This window comes from Rissa tridactyla, chromosome 7 (assembly GCF_028500815.1).
Source record: "Rissa tridactyla isolate bRisTri1 chromosome 7, bRisTri1.patW.cur.20221130, whole genome shotgun sequence".
NCBI lineage: Eukaryota > Metazoa > Chordata > Aves > Charadriiformes > Laridae > Rissa > Rissa tridactyla.
Window position 1 is genome coordinate 36,913,316 of NC_071472.1, and position 19,476 is coordinate 36,932,791.

At 39.0% G+C, this 19,476-nt stretch overlaps 2 protein-coding genes across 6 annotated transcripts in view; one reads left to right on the forward strand and one right to left on the reverse strand.

Annotated features, from left to right (window-relative positions):
• The window catches only part of HIBCH (3-hydroxyisobutyryl-CoA hydrolase), a 42,086-nt gene extending 34,443 nt beyond the window's left edge, over nucleotides 1-7,643 (forward strand). Inside the window, exons 12-14 of the mRNA XM_054210317.1 lie at nucleotides 975-1,094; nucleotides 2,300-2,333; nucleotides 7,086-7,643. Coding sequence (XP_054066292.1) covers nucleotides 975-1,094; nucleotides 2,300-2,333; nucleotides 7,086-7,201 — 270 coding nt within the window. The 3' untranslated portion in view covers nucleotides 7,202-7,643. The remainder of the gene's footprint in view (nucleotides 1-974; nucleotides 1,095-2,299; nucleotides 2,334-7,085) is intronic.
• Nucleotides 7,644-10,066: 2,423 nt separating this feature from the next.
• Nucleotides 10,067-19,476, reverse strand: part of C7H2orf88 (chromosome 7 C2orf88 homolog) — a 38,836-nt gene continuing 29,426 nt past the window's right edge. For all 5 annotated transcript variants that reach the window (XM_054210321.1, XM_054210320.1, XM_054210319.1 and 2 more), the window contains 3 exons: nucleotides 17,300-17,373; nucleotides 16,928-17,004; nucleotides 10,067-13,299 (listed from right to left, as the gene is read on the reverse strand). In XM_054210321.1, the coding sequence (XP_054066296.1) occupies nucleotides 12,870-13,133 (264 nt within the window). In that variant the 5' untranslated portion in view covers nucleotides 13,134-13,299; nucleotides 16,928-17,004; nucleotides 17,300-17,373 and the 3' untranslated portion in view covers nucleotides 10,067-12,869. The remainder of the gene's footprint in view (nucleotides 13,300-16,927; nucleotides 17,005-17,299; nucleotides 17,374-19,476) is intronic.

Genomic DNA, 19,476 nt, shown 5'->3' on the forward strand with positions numbered 1-19,476 from the left:
AGTTGGGTTTACAGGGAAAGAGTAGTCTTGTTTAGAGTAAGAAAACAAAGATCAACAACAATAAGATTTAGCTCCTTTCTCCCACAACCCTGAAAGCTTTAAAGCTCAGCTCTGTTTTCTTAACTAGGTTTTCATCTTTCTCCCCACCTCCCCCTACTGTTTACTGGCATGCTGTTAATTGAAGGATAGTCATGAGAGCCAGATTTACAGCATTTGTTTGTGTGCCGTAAACAGATCCTGTTTGTTGCATAATATTTATAGCCTGTAGCTCTGTCAAAAGAAGGCAAGACCTCCAGGCTTCCCATCAGCAGAGCTATGTAAGGCTAAATTACTGCAGTATCTGTTGATCCCAGACAAGAAGCCTGGACAAATATGCACTTAGGTTTGATTTCTTTTAATATTTTTTTCTTCCACAAATTTCTTCTCAGTATATTGTCTGGTTTTTGCAGATGATGATAAAGCAACTACTTAAAAGTCTGCGGCTATTCTCACCACTGCTACCTTAAAACTCTGACTATTGTACTAAATAAAATGTAAGTGCTGTACAATAGTATTATCAGCTACAATATCGGTAACATCTAAGAGCAATTCAGACTATACATTTATATTTAAAAATGGAGTTAATTGCCTGTAACGCTCACCTTCACTTACAAAAGTATCTGTTTGGAAATCATTTAAGCTGCGTTAGATTCTCTGACTAGTAGTAATTTGATAATAAATGATGTGACCTTAGGAGTTCTAGGCTTTCCACAAGTGATGGCATGCTTCCACAAGATCTTGCTGATAAAAGTTTATGCAAGTAAGTTCATTTAGTATGACAGCATGGTGGGAGGGAGCAGAAGGGATAGGTACCACATAAGTGAGCTCAGAGAGAAGAGTACCATCATTTACTTGAAATTTAAAATGCAAAAAAGAGAGACTTACAGAAGTGTCTAAATTGAAGATAATAAAAACATTTTTAATATCTTCCCCAGACTATTAATAAGATGTCACCTACATCCTTAAAGATGACTCTCAGACAGCTCAGAGAAGGAGCTTCCATGAGCTTACAAGACGTACTCACAATGGAATACAGACTGAGCCAAGCATGCATGGTAAGCAGGCAGCTGAGCGCTGAGCCCGTTGTCTCTTTCCAGCCATGGAGGGGCAGTGAGCCTGTCAGACACTTAGGTTTTTTATACATTACATTAAGGGCTCAACATTTATAGGGATTTTTTTTCCAGTATCTTCTTTTTGTTTGTTAGGCTGTCACTTTCTTTTTTCCAGTTCCACATATTTATATGCAACTCTAAGAAGATCACAGTAATGATGGTCAGTTGGGAATGGTAGAGGACTTGTTAAGAAAACCATGATAATGTTATACAATCTAGGAAGTTTTGTATTTGGACCATAATTTTAAAACTCTGGTGGTGTTGACCAGATTTCCTATTTACATTACTTTGCTCTCAGTGCCTCAGTTCCTGTCAGCAGGGTGGGAATAGCTGCGTATCACTGCCTTTCAGGAGTGCTGTGATAAGTTTATTAAAGGAAACAGGAGATTTTAGTACTATTTGTAGTAGGGGCTGAGTACTTGGAGAACATATGAGGAAGCAATCCTTTCAGTAGAACAGAGTTGCTAAATGAATTATCTGAGCAGATTCCTCAAAGCTTCCCCGTGGCACCCTTATTAATTTTGTCACATTTTAAAATAAGATTTTTATGTATCTGATTAAATGATTTGTGATAAAGTAAATGTTTTTTAAAAAGTTTGAAAATGTATATCATTCTGATATGTTGTAGATCCTGACAGTATCCTTACCATATCTTTCCTGAAACTAGTATTGTTGCTCCATTGCTAGTGAAGCATCCTTAGGGATTTAAATGCTAGGTTTACCTTTATAAAAAAACAAAACTGGATGTTTCCAGGAATCCATTTAACTGCAACTTGTTTCATGTATACAGAATACATCACAATTCCTGAAAACTGGCCTTTCTCTGAGGAATTTCTAATCCTACACACCTTAGCCCTCATCATGCAAAACTCTTCAGAAAAATCTATGAAGTGTCACACAGAGAGAGAGCTTGCACTGCATAAAAGTTGGCTGATCAACTACAGTTCAACACACTGATTTTAAGAGTTGTGGGTGCATTTAAGCAAGAGGATAGAGAGCTCAAAGTAAGGCGAAAGCAGAACTAGATGAGAACAGTACAAGTGGGATTTAACCAAATCTTGAAAATTTACATTTCAAGCAGAAGTGGGATAGGGAAAGATGGAATAAATAGAATCTGTCACGTTACAGCTTGTTTTTGTGTCTTTCAGAGAGGCCACGACTTCTATGAAGGGGTTCGAGCAGGTAAGCATGCACACCAGAAATGTTTCTCAAATTTAATAATATGCAAACTCACTGTTGTGTTGCTTCTCTAGAGGTTAAGAAAAGCACATGCGGCAGCAGCCCAGAGAACACTTCCCAGCTTGCTACAGTTTTTGCTCATTGGACTCTTGTATGGCCAAAAGTTATTATTTGTTCCAAAGTGTAACAGCCATGTTGTTTCCTTTGTGTAATCTCAGTTTCCTGGTGTTACTTATCCACCTGGTAATGCAGCACCGTGAAAAGGTTTCACCAGTTCATTGGGAAAGTTCAAAATATATTTAATGCTGGTAGTAGTGAGTAGCTATGGGTATCATTTATGTGTCTAGACTTAGTGTTGCCACATAGCTGGTTCAACCAGCTGTAAGATGGTTTAAGACTCAAAGTCAGGAACAGCTATTTGCTTAGAAAGTTGTTAGAACAGAGACTACTTTCACCCATGTCCAACATATCTCTGTATAAAGGTGTCTTACTATTAAAAAGTCATATATGTAAACTTAAATAATTCAGCATTTTAAGGCATTAGTCAAAATAGGTAGTGGTAAAAGTAGAGCAGCAGCTCAGCAAGTTCAGCTAGGGGACAAACTTAGATTGCGTCCTTGATTCTACTGCTGATTCACTATGCAGTTTGTCAAACCCAGTGTCACATCTGTTGGAAACTGTAGTAATTATTTATGTACTATACAGCACAAGATGAAACAAACCAGAGGCATTTCCTTTTCCAAGGAGCTTACAGTACAAAACATTTGGATGAATAACACTTTGGGGTTGAGGGAACCTGGCTTGTAATTCACACATTTACATACTTGAGTATGTATTATCACCTCCTCCTCATTTTTTATATCTGTCTTTATAAAGTAGTGGATAATTGTTTGAGCATTCACTATTAATAATATTGCGTTAAAGATAGCCTGGGGTGAGAGATGCAAAGTTTGTTTGTACAACATGGAAAAAGTTTCTGATTTTAATTAATCTTTAGCACTTATTAGCAGAGACTCCTTTGAAGGGTTTACTACATTCATTAAGTACATGTACATTCATTGTGTAATGGGGACAAAGATATCTTAAAAAGAATATTCCTAGGATATATTCTAAACCACCATATAAACTGCTGAAATGTAGTTATTTGGGAAGCGACAAATTCAAAGTCTGAGAGTCAGATGAACAACAAGCCAAATTCTCACTCGTAAAGCACAAGGTCCTTAAACCATCTGGGGATGCAGTAGAACACAAAAGCAAATCACATGTCAGTATATTATACAAACTGCTTGTAAAGAAAGAACCTGCAAGAACAGCAGTTGGGAAGCTCCTCTTTTACAGAGGATGGCATAGCAAAGGCTTAACTATATCAGGGGAAGAAAAAAACCCCACCAGAGATCCAGCTGCACTGGGGGGATTGCTAAGAATAATAATTTGTTCTTGAAGCCGTTTTCTTCTCTGCTTACTGCATATATCTTGTTCTCAGATTTGTCATCTTAAAATTGTTTCTCTTGTTTAACAGTGGTGCAGAATCAGACTCAAAAATCATTTTTGTAGTTGGGTCTAATCTCATAGAAATCATTATCCAACAGTGTGCTGAGCATCCTTTTTAATAGGAAGTAAAATTATTAAGTACTTCACAGGATCAACCATAGTGAATAAAAATGAAAATGATAAAAGTGTTAAGTATTAGCTTTTTCTTCATTAAAACATTATATTCCAAGCATTTAAGAGCCAGCTATTGACCCTGTCTACCACAAAGTAAAGTTAAGATATAATAATCAGATTTTAGTTTTTGAAGATTTTTTTTCAGCAGCAATGGCCATTGGTCAGGTTTTAATAACAGTTTTTATCTGCTTCAAACCGTAATTTTAATAGGCATGCTAGGGAAAGAGTTTGTTTAAAAGCTTTTTAAACCTGCTTTGACCTGAGGTCAAAATTTCATTTTTCTTTTAGACAGTTTTCTTTCAGCCAGACTGAAACTCTGCTGCCAAATCTACTTCCCCACTTGTGATTGGGGCTACTAAGTAGCAGCCTAAACCCTTAAAGCATAAAATACAAAGATCATATTTCATCAGCGTTTTCCCATATAATGGTAAATGCGGTCTTTAAATACTTTAGAGATCCATTTTTCACCTTGATTTATAGAATAATACATAAACTAAGAAATGCAAAGATTTGGGTAATTTCCAACAATTTTATTTTTTAATTCTTACTGCATAAGAAAAGTGTCATTTTTGGAGTCTGGGCTCAAACATATCCAGGTACACTACAATCTCAGCAGCTTGAGGGTACAGAAATCTGTTAAATTAGCCTCCTAACTATTTGTGCAGGAACGTACACTTCAAATGGAATTGTAAAGGCCTTCTACATATTGCTGACCCTGCAAAGATCTTACTTCTGTATGGCTTCTGCCCTCTCTCCTGCAGTGCTGGCAGCCTTACCCTGGGCACGCAAACCCCGTGCAGTCAGCAAGTAGGTAGAGAGATTTCATTGCAACCAACAGAATTTCAGGTGCTTAGAAATATCACTGTTTTGACTGTGCTGAATGAAGCTGAAAAATAGAACACTAATTTAACTCTGGTGAGGTCACTGCTACTGAACAGAGGGGTTTTTGAATTGTTTCTTATTTTTGAAGAGGTAAAAAAACCACAACAACAAACCCTGAACACAATGTCTATGTTCAGTTACTGTTATTTTAATGAACGTCCCTTAATTTATCTTGGAAGTCTTCAGAATAGCATACACATGGACTTCCCTCCCCACCCCACCCCGCCTTATTTAAAGCGTCTCTAGTCAGTGTTGTCTTTTGTGGATAACAGTTAAGATTATTTTGGCCAGATCATGACCTTCAACTTCAGTTGAAGTCATTAGACAAGTATTACTCTGATGGAATAAACATAGTTGATTTGGGACAATTATATGTTTTGACCCAAACCAATCAATCGCTTCACATCATAATATTTAAAATTAACTTGTAGAATTATAACTTTTCATTAAGTTACCCAGTTGAATGGCCTAATAAAATCATTCTCTTAAAGCACATTTCTTTTAAAGAATTGCCCACATGGATTCTACTCTCCATGGAATTGCAGCTTCTATCTCTACAATGGGTTTCTCTTCAAAAGTGTGTTTATTTGTATCCAGGGAGTCCTTAGCCCTGTACTTGCAGGTAAATTGACACAGGGCTCCGATTCTCGTTGGAGATGCAAGCTAAAGAGTTGCAATGCCTCTATGTCTTCAGCTACAGAAATATTAATTAGTGCAGTTGTAATTTGAACAGTATTTATTTTCTAGGCATTTTCCAAGAGTTGGTTATAGAGGGAAGAGTTAAAAAGAAGATTTCAAGTCACATTTTTTACCACAAGCTGCCTTAATGCCTGTCTTTTGATAAGACACAATCCTTAGGTGGGCATTCTTTCCACTGAATTTATAATCCAACTCCTTTATACATTTCTCATCCTGGATAGTTGTAGTTTAGTCACCACAAATGAAGTCCATTTAGAAAGACATGAAAACTTACCTTAGCTGTTAGTCTTCAAAATATCTAGTCCCTGTGAGTATCTTTTGTCTGTGTGCCTTTAAAACCACCTTACTCTGAAGTCTTTGTCAGAAAGGACAAACAAATTAATTCTATTCTCAACAGAGGAACTTGAAAGGTACTTTCTGCCTGCCCTCCCTTATATGCTGTGCGCTGTGTCAGTCGGGAGGTCTCCCAGGACACAGGTGCATCTCCAAATCAGGTGCTGATATCACACATCTGAAGAGAGGGTGTGTTGAGGAGGAATGTTGGGTAGTCAGTGCATCCTGGACAGCTACAGTTACTAAAGCTATTCTTTTTTAAATTATAAAAATTTCACATTTTGAATAGCACCTTTATGGATTTTCTTGGAGCCACAAAGGTGCTCGGAAGGGTGCTCTGGAATTCCATTCATATTGCTCATTTTTACACACAAATAAAATCTTTCTTGTCTTACTATTGTTTGCTAGTGCAGCTGTTCCTGCTGACGTGCCTTCAACATTCCTGTGATACAAGGAATGCTTTTTGAGCATTGGTATTTCTTGTTACAGTTTTAACATGCAGTTCATTCACTGATGATTTTAGCTTCAGTGATGTGTGTTTCACAGCCTACCGAGTAAAGTATACATACTAAGGTTATACAAATCTTCACAGTTAAATCTACATAGGTCTGCAGTATCTGTCAGTATTTACAAATGAATATTCTTGATTTTCCCGCAAAGATACTCTGCTTTACTCTTTCATCATTAGTTATTTCGTTATTAGTTTATATGATGCACTTAAATTAGCTTTGGGCATTTAGCACCTACTTTGAGTCTTTTCCTATACTCTACAAAGAGTCAGATTTACACAGAGATGTGAAAGCCCTTGTCCAAAAGCATCATCATGCATACTGTTCCCAGCTTCACGTGAAAAAGCAGAAGACAGGCAAGAATAGTACGTCTAAGAGAAAGCACAAATTTCAGGACTATTCCTTCAAAGCTTGGGCTACTTCTGAAGTGATCCACTGTGCCTTGTATCATCAGGTGGTTCCCCGATATGTCTCTAGACAGGTCACAACTCCATAATTTTTATTACAGTAGAAATATCTATGTTTTAACAACTGCATCTTCTCCAAAGCGTATTGATTTTTCTCCTCCATGTATTCACTGTATGTGTCTGTCTTGATGCAATCTAAAGTAATCTTAATTAGAGAAAGTTTACAAGTAACTTTTGTCTTTTTATACTCCACCTGACAGTGCTGATTGACAAAGACCAATCCCCCAGATGGAAGCCAGCTGCTTTAGAAGAAGTCAGTGATGAATTTGTGAACGATTGTTTTAAGCCATTGGGAAACAACGATCTCAAGTTGTAAAGATCAAGCCTATTGACATCTTATACATCTGCTTAATTCTCTGATATAAAAGTTAATAGTAGTATGATGAAGTTTGATAAGACTCTTTTAGCTACCCTGAGATTTGTAAATCTGTTTTTTTGCATTCAGGGACATTCTTTTTTGTTACATTGCCATAATGATGGTTAATAAGGGGGAAAATGACTTCAAGGCAAATTGTTATTTTTACTGCTTTACACAATGATTAACATGTAATTTTTTGCATCAACTCTTAGTTTAGGAGGAACCTTTTGGGGAGACAGCATAGTGAAGGGATGACCTAATAAGCAAGAAGTCGGGAGACCTTTGTGTTCCTGGCTCTGTCACTGATTTGTTAAGTTGGGATTGTGCCTCAGATTCTTCTTTAAACAATGAAAATAAAATATACTTAAAGCTTTAAAACAGTCAGAGCTACAAAGGAAAATGCAAGGCATGCTAAATCCATGGTGTTAAGTAGTCTTTTAAATGAAAGGTCAGACTGACACATTATCCGTTTGAGAGCAAGAAATTGTTCTATTGAGTTAACGGTTGGTCAGTATTCAGTCTTGCTATGTGATGTAGACATTGTTTCAAATGTCAAAATACTGCCAGAGCCGAGAGCGCAGTTCTGTTGCTTGTAAACCCAGTTTTTTTAAAATGCCATTAAGTTTGATTGAACTGCATTGTTAGCTTTTCATGATTCAAAAATTGCTAGTTTTCCTGGTTTTACAATGGTGAAGAAATAACTGTCTCAGACTTTCCTCTGAACACTAAGCGGCACATTTCCTGTTGATCTTAGTGATTGCCTAATGATTTTAGTGGCAGAGATCAGCCTGGCCCGCGTACTACAAGTGGCTGGAGTTTTATCTATACCAACAGGTCTGGGTTCCCGTTTGCTTGTGCCCGTGAACATCCTGTTCGCTGTGTGGAAAATTTGTGAAAAGTAGCGGGGGACACAGCAATAAGTACCAAAGATAACAAATAGGGGAAAACATGAAATATCTGCTGCTACATGGATCATAAATTTTTTTAACACCACATATCCTAAAAAATGTATTTGTAAGGATCAAAATTTAAATATACATCAAAAAACCCTGGTCGTATATGTACAAAAGGTTGCTGGGTTCTGATACCAGTAATACTTGGAAGTTAGATGACATAACCGGAGCCCCTTGATAAAAGTATAATCTTTTGGGGGGTTAAAATTAATTTTTCTATTGTGTATGCAACACACAGCTACTAATCTTTCTTCAACATTAAGCCTGCGTGCTTTTTTACGGTTAATCAAGTCATACGTCAGTACGTCTTCCTAGTTGTTTCTACAGTTACAGGCAGGTCACAAATACAAATTTTGGCTTCTCTGAAGATGAACCAATGAGACTAAAGAATAACATAGTCAGTCATCAGCACTGGGGAATCAAAAAGTCAGAGGTACAGCAGAACCATTACGGAGTTTTCAACATTGGGCAGTTTTTATTACCGACAGTAATGGTCTACACTGGCTTAAGGCTCCTTTCTTCCTAGAAGCTGTTGCCTGGAAACAAAGTCCAGGAAATTCAGGCATCAAGGTGAACTACTGCAGTGACTTTCAAAGAACTAGAGGTGAGCAAAATGGAGAGAAAAATCAAGAAAAAATGGCACCTTGCTTTGGCACTAGAATCTTTAAGATAAAATTGTTAAAATTTAAGCTGTTACCATGTACGTATTTGTTACGAGACAGTCAAAAGTAGTTGAGAGATTCCATTAATATCTCTAGGGTAACTTCTGAAAAATGACTTAAATTTCTACCTCACGCTGGTTCTGTAAGGAATGTAAACCTCCCCCCTTATTGTTTAAAATTTTTATTTGTTTTAGATTCTTAAAAAATGGCTATTTTTAATTTATTTTTAAGAATTGGTTCATTCCATTATTTTTGTACAAAAGAAGCAATCTTCAGCAACTATATTTAATAAAAAACACAGTAATCCCCAGGGAGTAGGGATCATGCCTTCTCTGACTGAAAAGGCCATAAAACATTTTAGCAAGAGTATACTTCTGAATCAATAAACTTTGACTTGCATGTCCAATTGCTTCCAAAGTTTTTGTGAACAGGAATTATCCCAAACTCATGGTAACAGGACCCTGTCCAATTGGTGCATTTTATGAAATAAGAATCTTACAAGCAGATGGCAAGTTTAATTTTATTTGGTCCACAAGAAAGTATTTTCCACAAAAATACTGTAAAAATATATCGTAGTGTGTTTTATTTGGGAATACTGATGTGTCTTACTACAGAAATGTCACTTTTACAAAGTTGTGCTGCAGTTAATGTGTTTTGAACCATTATTAGAATATTGTCAGTCACATAGTACCCACTGACTATACTTAACGTTTCCTGCAGAAAATATAAAGCAAATGTATTTTTAACTCCTAAATAGAAGTGGTTTTGCAGAGTATGCCAGTCTCATACTGGAGTGCCTTTATTACACAAAATCAAGTCAAAGAATCAGTGGCAACTTAGCTGGAAAGCCACTCTAAGTGGCTTTGTAAGACTATAGCACAGTTTAGAGTAATCTAATGATAAATAAGCAGATGTAATTTTATTTAGGTAAAGAAGTCTTTATTATGTATTGTGCCTATTAAAATACAGCAGAACTCTGGAATGAGATGTCATTCGATCTCTCACCAGATTGTAGTATTGAACAGATTTTTTTTTTTTTTTTTATTTAATGGTAAGTGCATTATTTATTAAGGACAGCATCTTGTAAAAGAGATTATTTTCCTGGTGAGAAGCTGTCTCCCTGTTGTTTGTAAGCTTGTTTGCAAGCTTGTACGCTTTCCATTTGCTGTGTGCTTTCCCTGAAGTGCCAATGTCATAGAAAGCATCGTAAACCAGCTGGAATTGCGCTTCAGGCCATATTGAAGTCGCTGTAATCTTCAAGCATTAATGAGGGAAGACAAGCTTTGTGGTTGCAGGTAAGTGACTGTTTGGACATAACCAGCAGCAGGCGATCCAGTCGCTACTGCGTTATGGATGGCTCTCTGAGCAAGCAGTGTAGCTGTCCTACACAGCAAGTACTCCAAAAGGAAGCTCACTGTGATGTACGTTTAATTATACTTGGGTAACTTTCTCCTTTGGGGAAATTTTGGGTGTTTATCAGTACAGATGCTTGAGGCTATTTCATGTTATTTTGTAATTCTGGCTACTGTTGGACCGCACAGTGGCAGCCTGCCAATGGAGAAGCTGCTTTCAAAAGTGCACACGATACTCCGCCTCCAGAAGAGTGCCAGGTGCTAAGGCTACATCCAGAGAAAGGATTTGAGACATTGCGACGGTGAGCACTGCAGCACCCGACTCCCCATGGCAGCCACCAAGGTACAAGGGTCAAGACAGATATACCTAAATGCACTCTTTAAGCGAGTGCAGTTTTCTGTCTGCTCTTCGCCTATCTGGCAAATAATATCTATGGAGTTTGGGTGCACCTTTTTTAATTACTGTCTTTAGGAGTGTAACATTCTTGAGCCAAGACTAATGTTACAGGAAAGCTGGCCTTTTTTTGTAATAAAGCTTTATTTTAGCTATAATAAGGATAGGGATATTTTTTAATGCTGTGGTTAAGCAATATCCAATTCACATGTACTGATCTGATCAGTGTTTTGCTTTTGCTTTTTAATTCACCCTAGTATATGGCATGGAGTTTTCTTAGATAGAGCAAAGGTAGGGCATGATTTAATGTTTTACATGTTTTAGAGCTTCAAGGAACATCGCCGTTAGCAGCAGAATTTAAATGGACCATAATACCTTAGTCCCACTTTACATATGGCTTCAACGAATACTACATTGCTTCAAAAAAGATGACGTCACAACAAGAGCAGGGTTTTTTTCCCTTTTTCAGCAAAAGGCTGAGAACAGTCTTACAGACAGGGTCTGATCAGTGTGCATTAATGGCAGTCTTGTGCTGTGTTACAAAGAAGTATTTTTCACCATTTACTCTTGATACAACCACTTCCCCAGTACAGGTGAATTTCAAATAACTAAGTTTGTGTCACAAAGTTTGCAAAACAGCTCAATTCATAGACTCTCTTATGTTTGAGAAGAAGCTAAAAATAATGATTTGCATGGTCCTCTTTCTGCTTGCTTACCATGGCTTGAAAAATCATGCTTCATATCAGTTACTAGAACTATGTGTACTTTTTAAAAATAGTAACAGTTTTTGCCAGTATGGAAAGCATTTTTCTATAAAACAAAAACATAAAATGGGAAGCACTTTGATTTAGGAAAAAAATATGCATCTTTTAAACTGGCCATAATAAAAATGAACAAACAGGTGCTACAACCCCAAGCTTCTACAAGGCATTAATTTTGTATAAAATGTCAGCAAAAATGTAGCTTTCAGATGACTCTGATTAATTAATCCCTTTCTTAATCTCTCAAATGCTAGTTATGAGCACAGTAGGTCAGGCTGCAACTCCTGGAGAAGCAGGGTCCAGTGTGTGGATGCAAGCGCGATAAAATTGGTAAAGAACATAGCCCTTCAGCTTTGGGCCTAAGGCTGATTCGCTAATTCAGTGCACGGCTCAGGCTTTAGGTTTCTACAGCTCTTGTTTGCATCACCATTATCAGTAGGTAAGCGATGAGCCTACAGAACCTAAGGAAGGTATACTGTCCCAAGGGTGTTACTTTAGAGTGAAATTTTAGTGTAATGCAGCCATATTTCCCATGAAATACATAGTCCTAAAACATCGTTACACCTTTGAAGGTTCATTTCACTAGTTAGCATCAGTAGTTTTTGCACATCTATCTGTGTTACAGTAAAAAACCAAAACTCCCAAAGCCAGCACCCTAACACCAAAGAAAGAAAAAAACAACACAAAACCCTCAAACTAAAAAACCGAACAGCTTTGGCTGAACACAGTGATCAGATGTAATTAAACTATCTTACTGCAGGATTTTAAAGAATAGCCTTCATGCATTTACAGACTCCAGAGCATCTGTTAATTATAATGCACTGTTCATCAATATTGTAATGTTTCTCATTGGTTCGCTTAAGACTGGAAGTTGAATATTATCATAATCCATATGGTTCCCTGAATACTACTTGGTTTTATAAAATGCTTCTCATCGCCTTCATTATTTTGTGGCTTACAGATTTAGTCAGGTCAAAGAATCAAAGTAAAATCTGTAACAGCAGTTACCTTTGCTACATGGAGACCTTGGTTTCACTTTAGCAAAATGCAGGCAAATTTACCAAGCACGGAGAGTTCTTCTCTTTTCACCTACAAAGAGGCCTCTGATTTTTTATGTAGTACATAAAAGTAATCCACACTTTGTTCTTAAGCATCTTTGGGGCCTCTGTGGCAGCACTTCTACAGTTGCAGGGCAACCACGTTCTTCTCCTCCTTTTTTTAAACACTGATTTCTGATCACATTCAACACATACAAAGACAGAATATACTCAAAATACGGCTGATAACAAGTGAGACTTGATTAATAGATTCTACTATAATCCAATTAGTTTCTTAGCAATATAGATTTAAAGGCAAATTTTTTCAGCCTCTCATTGCAAACACACTCATATAGTGGCATTATGCTCAAATCACAGCTGATTTTACTTTATTTGCACTGGTACCAAATACAAACTGCTTAACAGCCAGGACACCCACTGTGAAGCCAGTTCTTGCCAGTCAGGGCTCAGGGCACATCACTTTCGATATAAGGGATGTCGCTGTATTTGCTTTCCGTCACTGCCCACTGTTTCACCGCCTGATCAAGAATCTCATGGGAGAGACGGTGTGCATAGTCTAGCACTATCGTGCTTGATGGACCCTTCTCGTCCACCTTCACCGCTATCAGTGATGATTTCTCCCCGGTGCATCCTTCATTACCTCCCCTGATCCGTTCATCCTGGATAGCATTTGAACCTGGAAAGGCGTCCTTGGATTTGATGCATCCCATGGTACATTTGAAAATGCAGCTGCAAAATTCAGTTCAACAGCATGTTTTGATAATCTGGAAATGGTTCCCTTGTTCAATGCACAGCGTTGCTGCTTCTTGCCAGTGGTTCCAGTTATTTTGAAAGAACAAAACGTCTCCTTTTGTGCTTCTTTACTTCTGAAGAAATCTGTCAAAATAGTGTTTCATATAAATGCAATAGTTTGCCATTCTCAGTGAGCTCAAAGGAAAGCTAAATTCACTACAGACGCTTGTAGAAGCAACTTCAGTAAATCTCTGCACGGTGTGCACGTAAAATGTTTTTATCACTAACATCCATCTACTACAAGTAGGCAAAGCTTGACCTGAATTCAAGCTGCCTTTGAATGCAATTCCCAGTAGTATGCAATGTAAGGCTTCTAGGAATGTAAAGGTCTCAGAAAAAAACCCAAACTGTTTCTTCCAAACTGACAACGCAGTGCTATTTTCCTGAATCTTTAAACAAATACTGTTTAACTCCAGTGACTGCTGCTGCTAAAGAAAATAAAAATAAAACCCAAAAACACCCCACAGAAGCACCTCACAACCACCAGAGCGCCCTGTGTCGTGGCTGTGGTTACACCCTCTGGGCAGGAGTGACGCTCACTCTCAGTGTCACTCAGCTGCTGCTAAAGGATGCTTGAGCATGCAGTCAGGAGGAGGGATTCACGAGAAACGAGCTGCTTTTCGGTTTTTCCTTGAGAGGTTAAAGCAGCTGCGGACAGCTGCGTTTGAGGCAGGTCTGACAGAGCGCCATTCCTACTGAAGCAGGACAACTCAAGATCTAGAGAAGGGAGAGCGAGGAATGAAACACCTGACAGGGTCCCTTTGTCAAACTCCTCAAGAATCAGAACCGGTCAGCCCCAAATTCTGGTATATGTTTTTTTGTTTACTGGCCTACAAAGCTGTTTCTCAGGCTACTTTCTCTATACAGGCAAAGCAGAATCTCATGATATGCCTGACTTTGCTTGGCTGAGCTTACCCGCTTATCGGAGTTAATAGACTGCCAGCCAAAATAAAGACTGTGCTGCACAGAAACCAACTGTTTCCTACAGCTTCACCCAATGACGTCATACTAAGGTCAGCCAAAGTTAAAGATTTTTTTGTAAATAGCCTTTGAAAACATCATCATGGCAAAGATGTTAAGCCTTATTTATTTGCTTTATATGCTGGGGCAAATAGGGGCTCCAATCCAGTAACCTGATGACAGGCAAATATTTGCAGAGGAAATCAATCCCATTTGCAGGTAAATGGTGTTTTACAGGTAGGACGGGACTTCCCCAGTCCAGCAGCTGACTCATGACAACCACGTTCACAGTGACAAGCTTCTCTCCTCTTTCTGCTAGTTCATGGAAACATCACTATCTGTTTAGAAAACCATTTGTAGGACTGATGTGCCAGCACTCAGAAGCAGTGGTTGATATTCCTGGCAGAAAGCCAGACCTGAAGGGCTTCTGAAGCCAGAAAGTACATACAAAGCTAAAGGTATGAAAATGTGTGTATAAGAGCATTTCAGAGTTCTAGAGAAATGTTTTTAAACTACTTTAATAAAATTCAGGAAGTTTTTTTGTGTGCGTAATGACGCGCTGCAGCATGTGCCAGTGCATTTTAGAGCAGGCGGTGTAGTTAACAAGCCTGTAACAAACCCCGCTGCTAGCATTTGTAGTTGTACCCAACACAGAGGAGAGCTAAGCTATCAGTGAGATTTTTACTGTAACAACTTGATTAAATGAGTAAAAGGAAGGATTCCCTTCACTGCACAAGAAACCACATTTATCCCTGTGGAGGTTTATAAAAAACCCCATGAGCTTTATGCCCATGTCTATCAACTGCATACATTGATGAAACTTAAAACGCTTACAGAACTTGCTTACAGACCAGAGGCCGAGGAGATGTCTGAAAGCAATTCAGACGTCTGAGTAATTCAAAAATTTCTAATATTACTGTCTTGTGCACGTCTAATTTCAATGTTTACTAATAATAACACATTAATAAAAATAATTTCCACTTGCTCTTCTGGACAAATATGTAGCTCGAAGTATCTAATATGGCAAAGAATCACTAACAGCATCTATAACCCAGCATTGCTGATACTAGAAAGCTGCAGTCTTTATGCAGCCAAGGTAATACGCAAGCTTCACTGGGAAGTAGACAGGTATGCCATCCAATACCTTCTCACTATGCTACTGGTGACAATTAGCAGTTTTAGATTCGATACTGTGTCCTCCTTAGGCTTAGTCAGAACCGTAAATATTGTAGATTTAAACCTCGGATTCCCTGGCCATAAACATGCTCTATGCCACTGTTGATATAACAACATATTTTATCTGAGTTTCATCCCTGACTATTTAATGACTATTCAGATTTGGATTTTTTATCTAAGTTTGGAGCCATATTCTTTTACACGTTATTCTTTTTTTGTGCTTTTTAGAGGTCTGTTAAATGGTAGCCAACTTCAGTTAGTATTTTATTGTTAGTTTAAGATGGTTTTGTCCTACAACTGGTGATTTCCTTTCCTGTTCTGTTAGGGGACACATGCAGACGAGTTAATGTCTAGCAGAAAGGAGGAAGGAACTGAGTAGCGGGAGGACAAACATCTCCTAAAGCAGGTGGGAGGAATTCCACAGGTCAGCATCTTTCTCTGCAGGATTTACCTCTGTTCCCACCTTTTTACCTCTGACTTTTCATTTGTGCTAAATCAAATGTTTGGCTGTCCTACACAGAGGAAGGGGCGGGCTATAAAACTTCTAGACAGCAAGGCACAGAAGACAACTAAATTCCAAATTGATTACTAGTTGAGCTTAAAAGCAAGGTTATCGACCCTAGTTTAAATTCTTGACTGTTGCTCATTTCATTATTTATACAGCACAGTACTTTCCAAGTCACTGCAGTAAGTTTTATAGTTTGCCTGCTCTGCTTGAGTTAATAATTGTTGGCACATAAATGATCGCAAATGAAGCTGCCCTCAATCTTCTGACTGCTTCCTTGTTTTTCTGACAACCATTGCTTGCACATACATGGTGAAGCGCTGTTTAAATCCTCTCCCCCGAACTCATCTCCAGAGCGTTAAGTTCTGACAGGGTTTTTAACATCTCCAGCTTTCCTCACAATGCTCACACACTCAGAGGGGGTGAAAAAAAAAAGCAGCTCATTTTACTCCCAGCACGATGTTTCATTCAGTAACTGCACAACGCAAAATTGTCTGATAGGAGTCTGTTTCTTTCGGTGTCCAAGCTCGATTCTGTTGCCAGTTGTGTCTCAGAAACCGCTGCATAGACTGTTCGAGGCTCAGGCCAAAACCCCTGCAGATGCAGTTCCCCACGTGACGAGCTGCTGCGCTTAGCTGCAGGCAGAGGTTAGGGAGCTGCCATCTGCTTGATTACACTGTCAACCAGGAGTTAAAGCAGCCCCATCACATACTTTAGCATATCTTCTCTTTTTAAATTCCAATTTTACGGTAAGTGAAATGTTGATTTAATTCATCTGAAAAATACAGGTTCCTAGTTGTGCTCAATTTCAGTGGACATATAGTCAATATGCTTTTAAATACCTCATTTAACTTCAATACTATAAACACTGTTTATTATTTTAAGAAGAGTCCCGCAAACAATCGATTCCCTTCCATATCCCTGAATATTCCATATTCCCTTGAATCAGAAGCTCACGAGGACAAGTTCAGGTGTTGTCTCACCTATTATGTTATTTACTACGTGTGTGCCCTGTGGTAATACAAGGAGAGAGAAAATATTGAGGGAGTCATACCACATAGCTGAACTCACCTTGCATGAGAGGGCTAAGCAGTCTCTTTGCCAGCCAGGTTACGTGTTTCGTGCCAAGGCGAGTTCATCTCTAACCACTGAAGGAAACAAAACAATGGGAAAAGGATGCGTGCAATTCACTATTATACAATATAAAATACAGGAAGAAAGCATTAATAGCATAACTGCAGTTTTATTTAGAAAAACAAGACTTTTTAAGGTATTAACATCATCAAGAAGAAATAATTACAAAAGGATAAATGCGAGCTATCCAAAAATAAGGGTTTCGCCTGCCTCTCTGGAATATGATGAAGAATAGCGTAGTGCAGCTTTGCCCAACTGAACACAGCGAGTAATTTCTGCTGTGACAGAGAAGGTCAGTATGCTACTTACCAAAAACACGTCTGCTTTTAGCAAGTTGTCCCACTTGTCCCCAGTACAGCACAGACAGCTTCACAACCAGGACTCTGCAATGGGAACCAATAAATAAAGCACAGCACTCAAGAAGATGTCAAAGTTACGTCTTATCACAAAGTTAGATGAACCTGTAGTGCTGGCCTTGCAGAAGTCTGTTTGCCTGTTCACCCACAGTATTTGACTTTGCCAAAGGTAAAAGGATGATACAGCACTTAAGAGATCAGATTGAATGGCAGGCTACAACCATTTATATACAGCTCCTAATCCCAGGCATACAGAGGGGCCACTGCTTGGGCATGTGGCTCCTGTACTATATGCAGGATGCCAACCTCCTTCCACAGTAAGTCCAGTTACGGATGATTTCAGCAAGGATACAGGAAGGGTAATACGCCAGCATCTGGAGCACCCCATCTTTTGCCTAAGCTTAAAAGTTCTCTCCTGTTTTCCCTTCCCCCTCTCAGAGCTTCTGCTGAGACCTGGACCGTCATCATCCAAGCACACAGGGAGAATAGTCAGATAATCACAGCGCTGTCATAATCGTGGAAACAATAAACATTACCCTTTGTAACAAAGATATTCAAACTCAAGGCAAATGACCCAACTGTCGTACCGGCAGAGGTAAACCAAACAGCATTCAGACATCCAGACCTCTGAACTGCACCTAATCACGTTAAATATTTACGTTCTCCATCTAACAATGGAGAGAAACAGAAACCCAGAACATCCTACGTCTGCCTTTCCTCTCCCTAACAAGGTGGGTTGTTATTCAGGAGGATACATGATATTATGCTTATGTACATTCTGCAGTTTTGAACAGAGCAATGGCACATAAATGGTAGAGGGATGAATCATTCACTTAGCGCACACCATCGTCTCCATCGCTGCAGGACTCAGAGACTCCCCGTGCAGAGCAGCCCCAGGCAGGGGCTCTCAAAGCAGTCCAATCCACCAGTTTTATATTTCTGCCTCTCCTTAACATCCAGTTTTATGCAAATCCTACAGAGCGGCTACACTGGGGTAATGTTTATTATAAAGTCTCCTTCTAACCACAGGAAAAGGAAGTTTTAAAAAGCTAGAGTTCTTTTAAGACAAGCACAATTCCCAAGATCAAGCTACCTTGGGCAATCACTAAAATATCTAAATACCCCAAAAGAACTCGGGCACCGCAAGAGAAAAAGCGAAGCTCTCATTCCTCGCAGGGCCGTCCTCTCCCTCTCTTGCTGCTTACTGACAACGAGAGATAAGAGCTACAGATTGGGAAGGGCTGGATGCAGGAACGGAAAACAACTGCTGTGCAGGATTAGCATGTAAATGAAAGTCTCCTGGTTATCTGTCTCAGGGTACGTGCTGGAATTTCAATGGCTTGAGTTTTTTCCCACCTATGGCCAGAATTGATAAAACTTTTGCAGGCTCCTAAGCCAGTTTGTAACTGACTGGGGAAACAACACACTCACTTCTCAGAATCAGGCATGACCTCTAGCTTACTTTAAAAGGCTTTTCAGTAAAAGGACAGTTGAAGGAGCAGGCAGAGGTGAAGGACAGCGAAGAACCTTTAGGTGAAAATACCAATATTAGCCATGCCAGCAGGTACAGTCCTCAGCAGCCATAAGGTGAGTTTTCATCCAGGAAAAATGACATGTTACAAGTAAAGAACATCGTGTGCTTGGTAGCTGTCTGATTTCATGAAAGTAAAACTGTACCCAGTCAGTCTGTCCTGAAATCCTCCCTCCAGAACAGCAGTTTATTTATCAGAATTGCATGCAGTTCAGAGAGCAGCCTGAAGGCAAGAGGGCAAGAGGACGCTGAGAACTTCTTATGGGTTCTGCTCTCGCATAACTTAGCTGCTTGTCCAAGCAACCATCCTACTACTATTTTGGAGAAAATACGTACAACGTATTAATTCTGCTTTTTCAATGCCTGGTGGTTTTTTCCCCCGAGTACCCCAGAATACAAGCAAACAGACATTTCTCAACAGACTCTGCCAGACCATGGACAAGGGAGAGTCATTACCTTAACGTGCCCTCACACAAACAAGAGTAGGATGCCTAATGCTTATGAAAGCCTGCTTTCCAGATGAGTAGGAGTGGACCAATGGAGTTTCCTTAGCAAGTGAGGCCTCAGAGAGAGGTTGTAAAAGAAGGGCATGAAGAAGA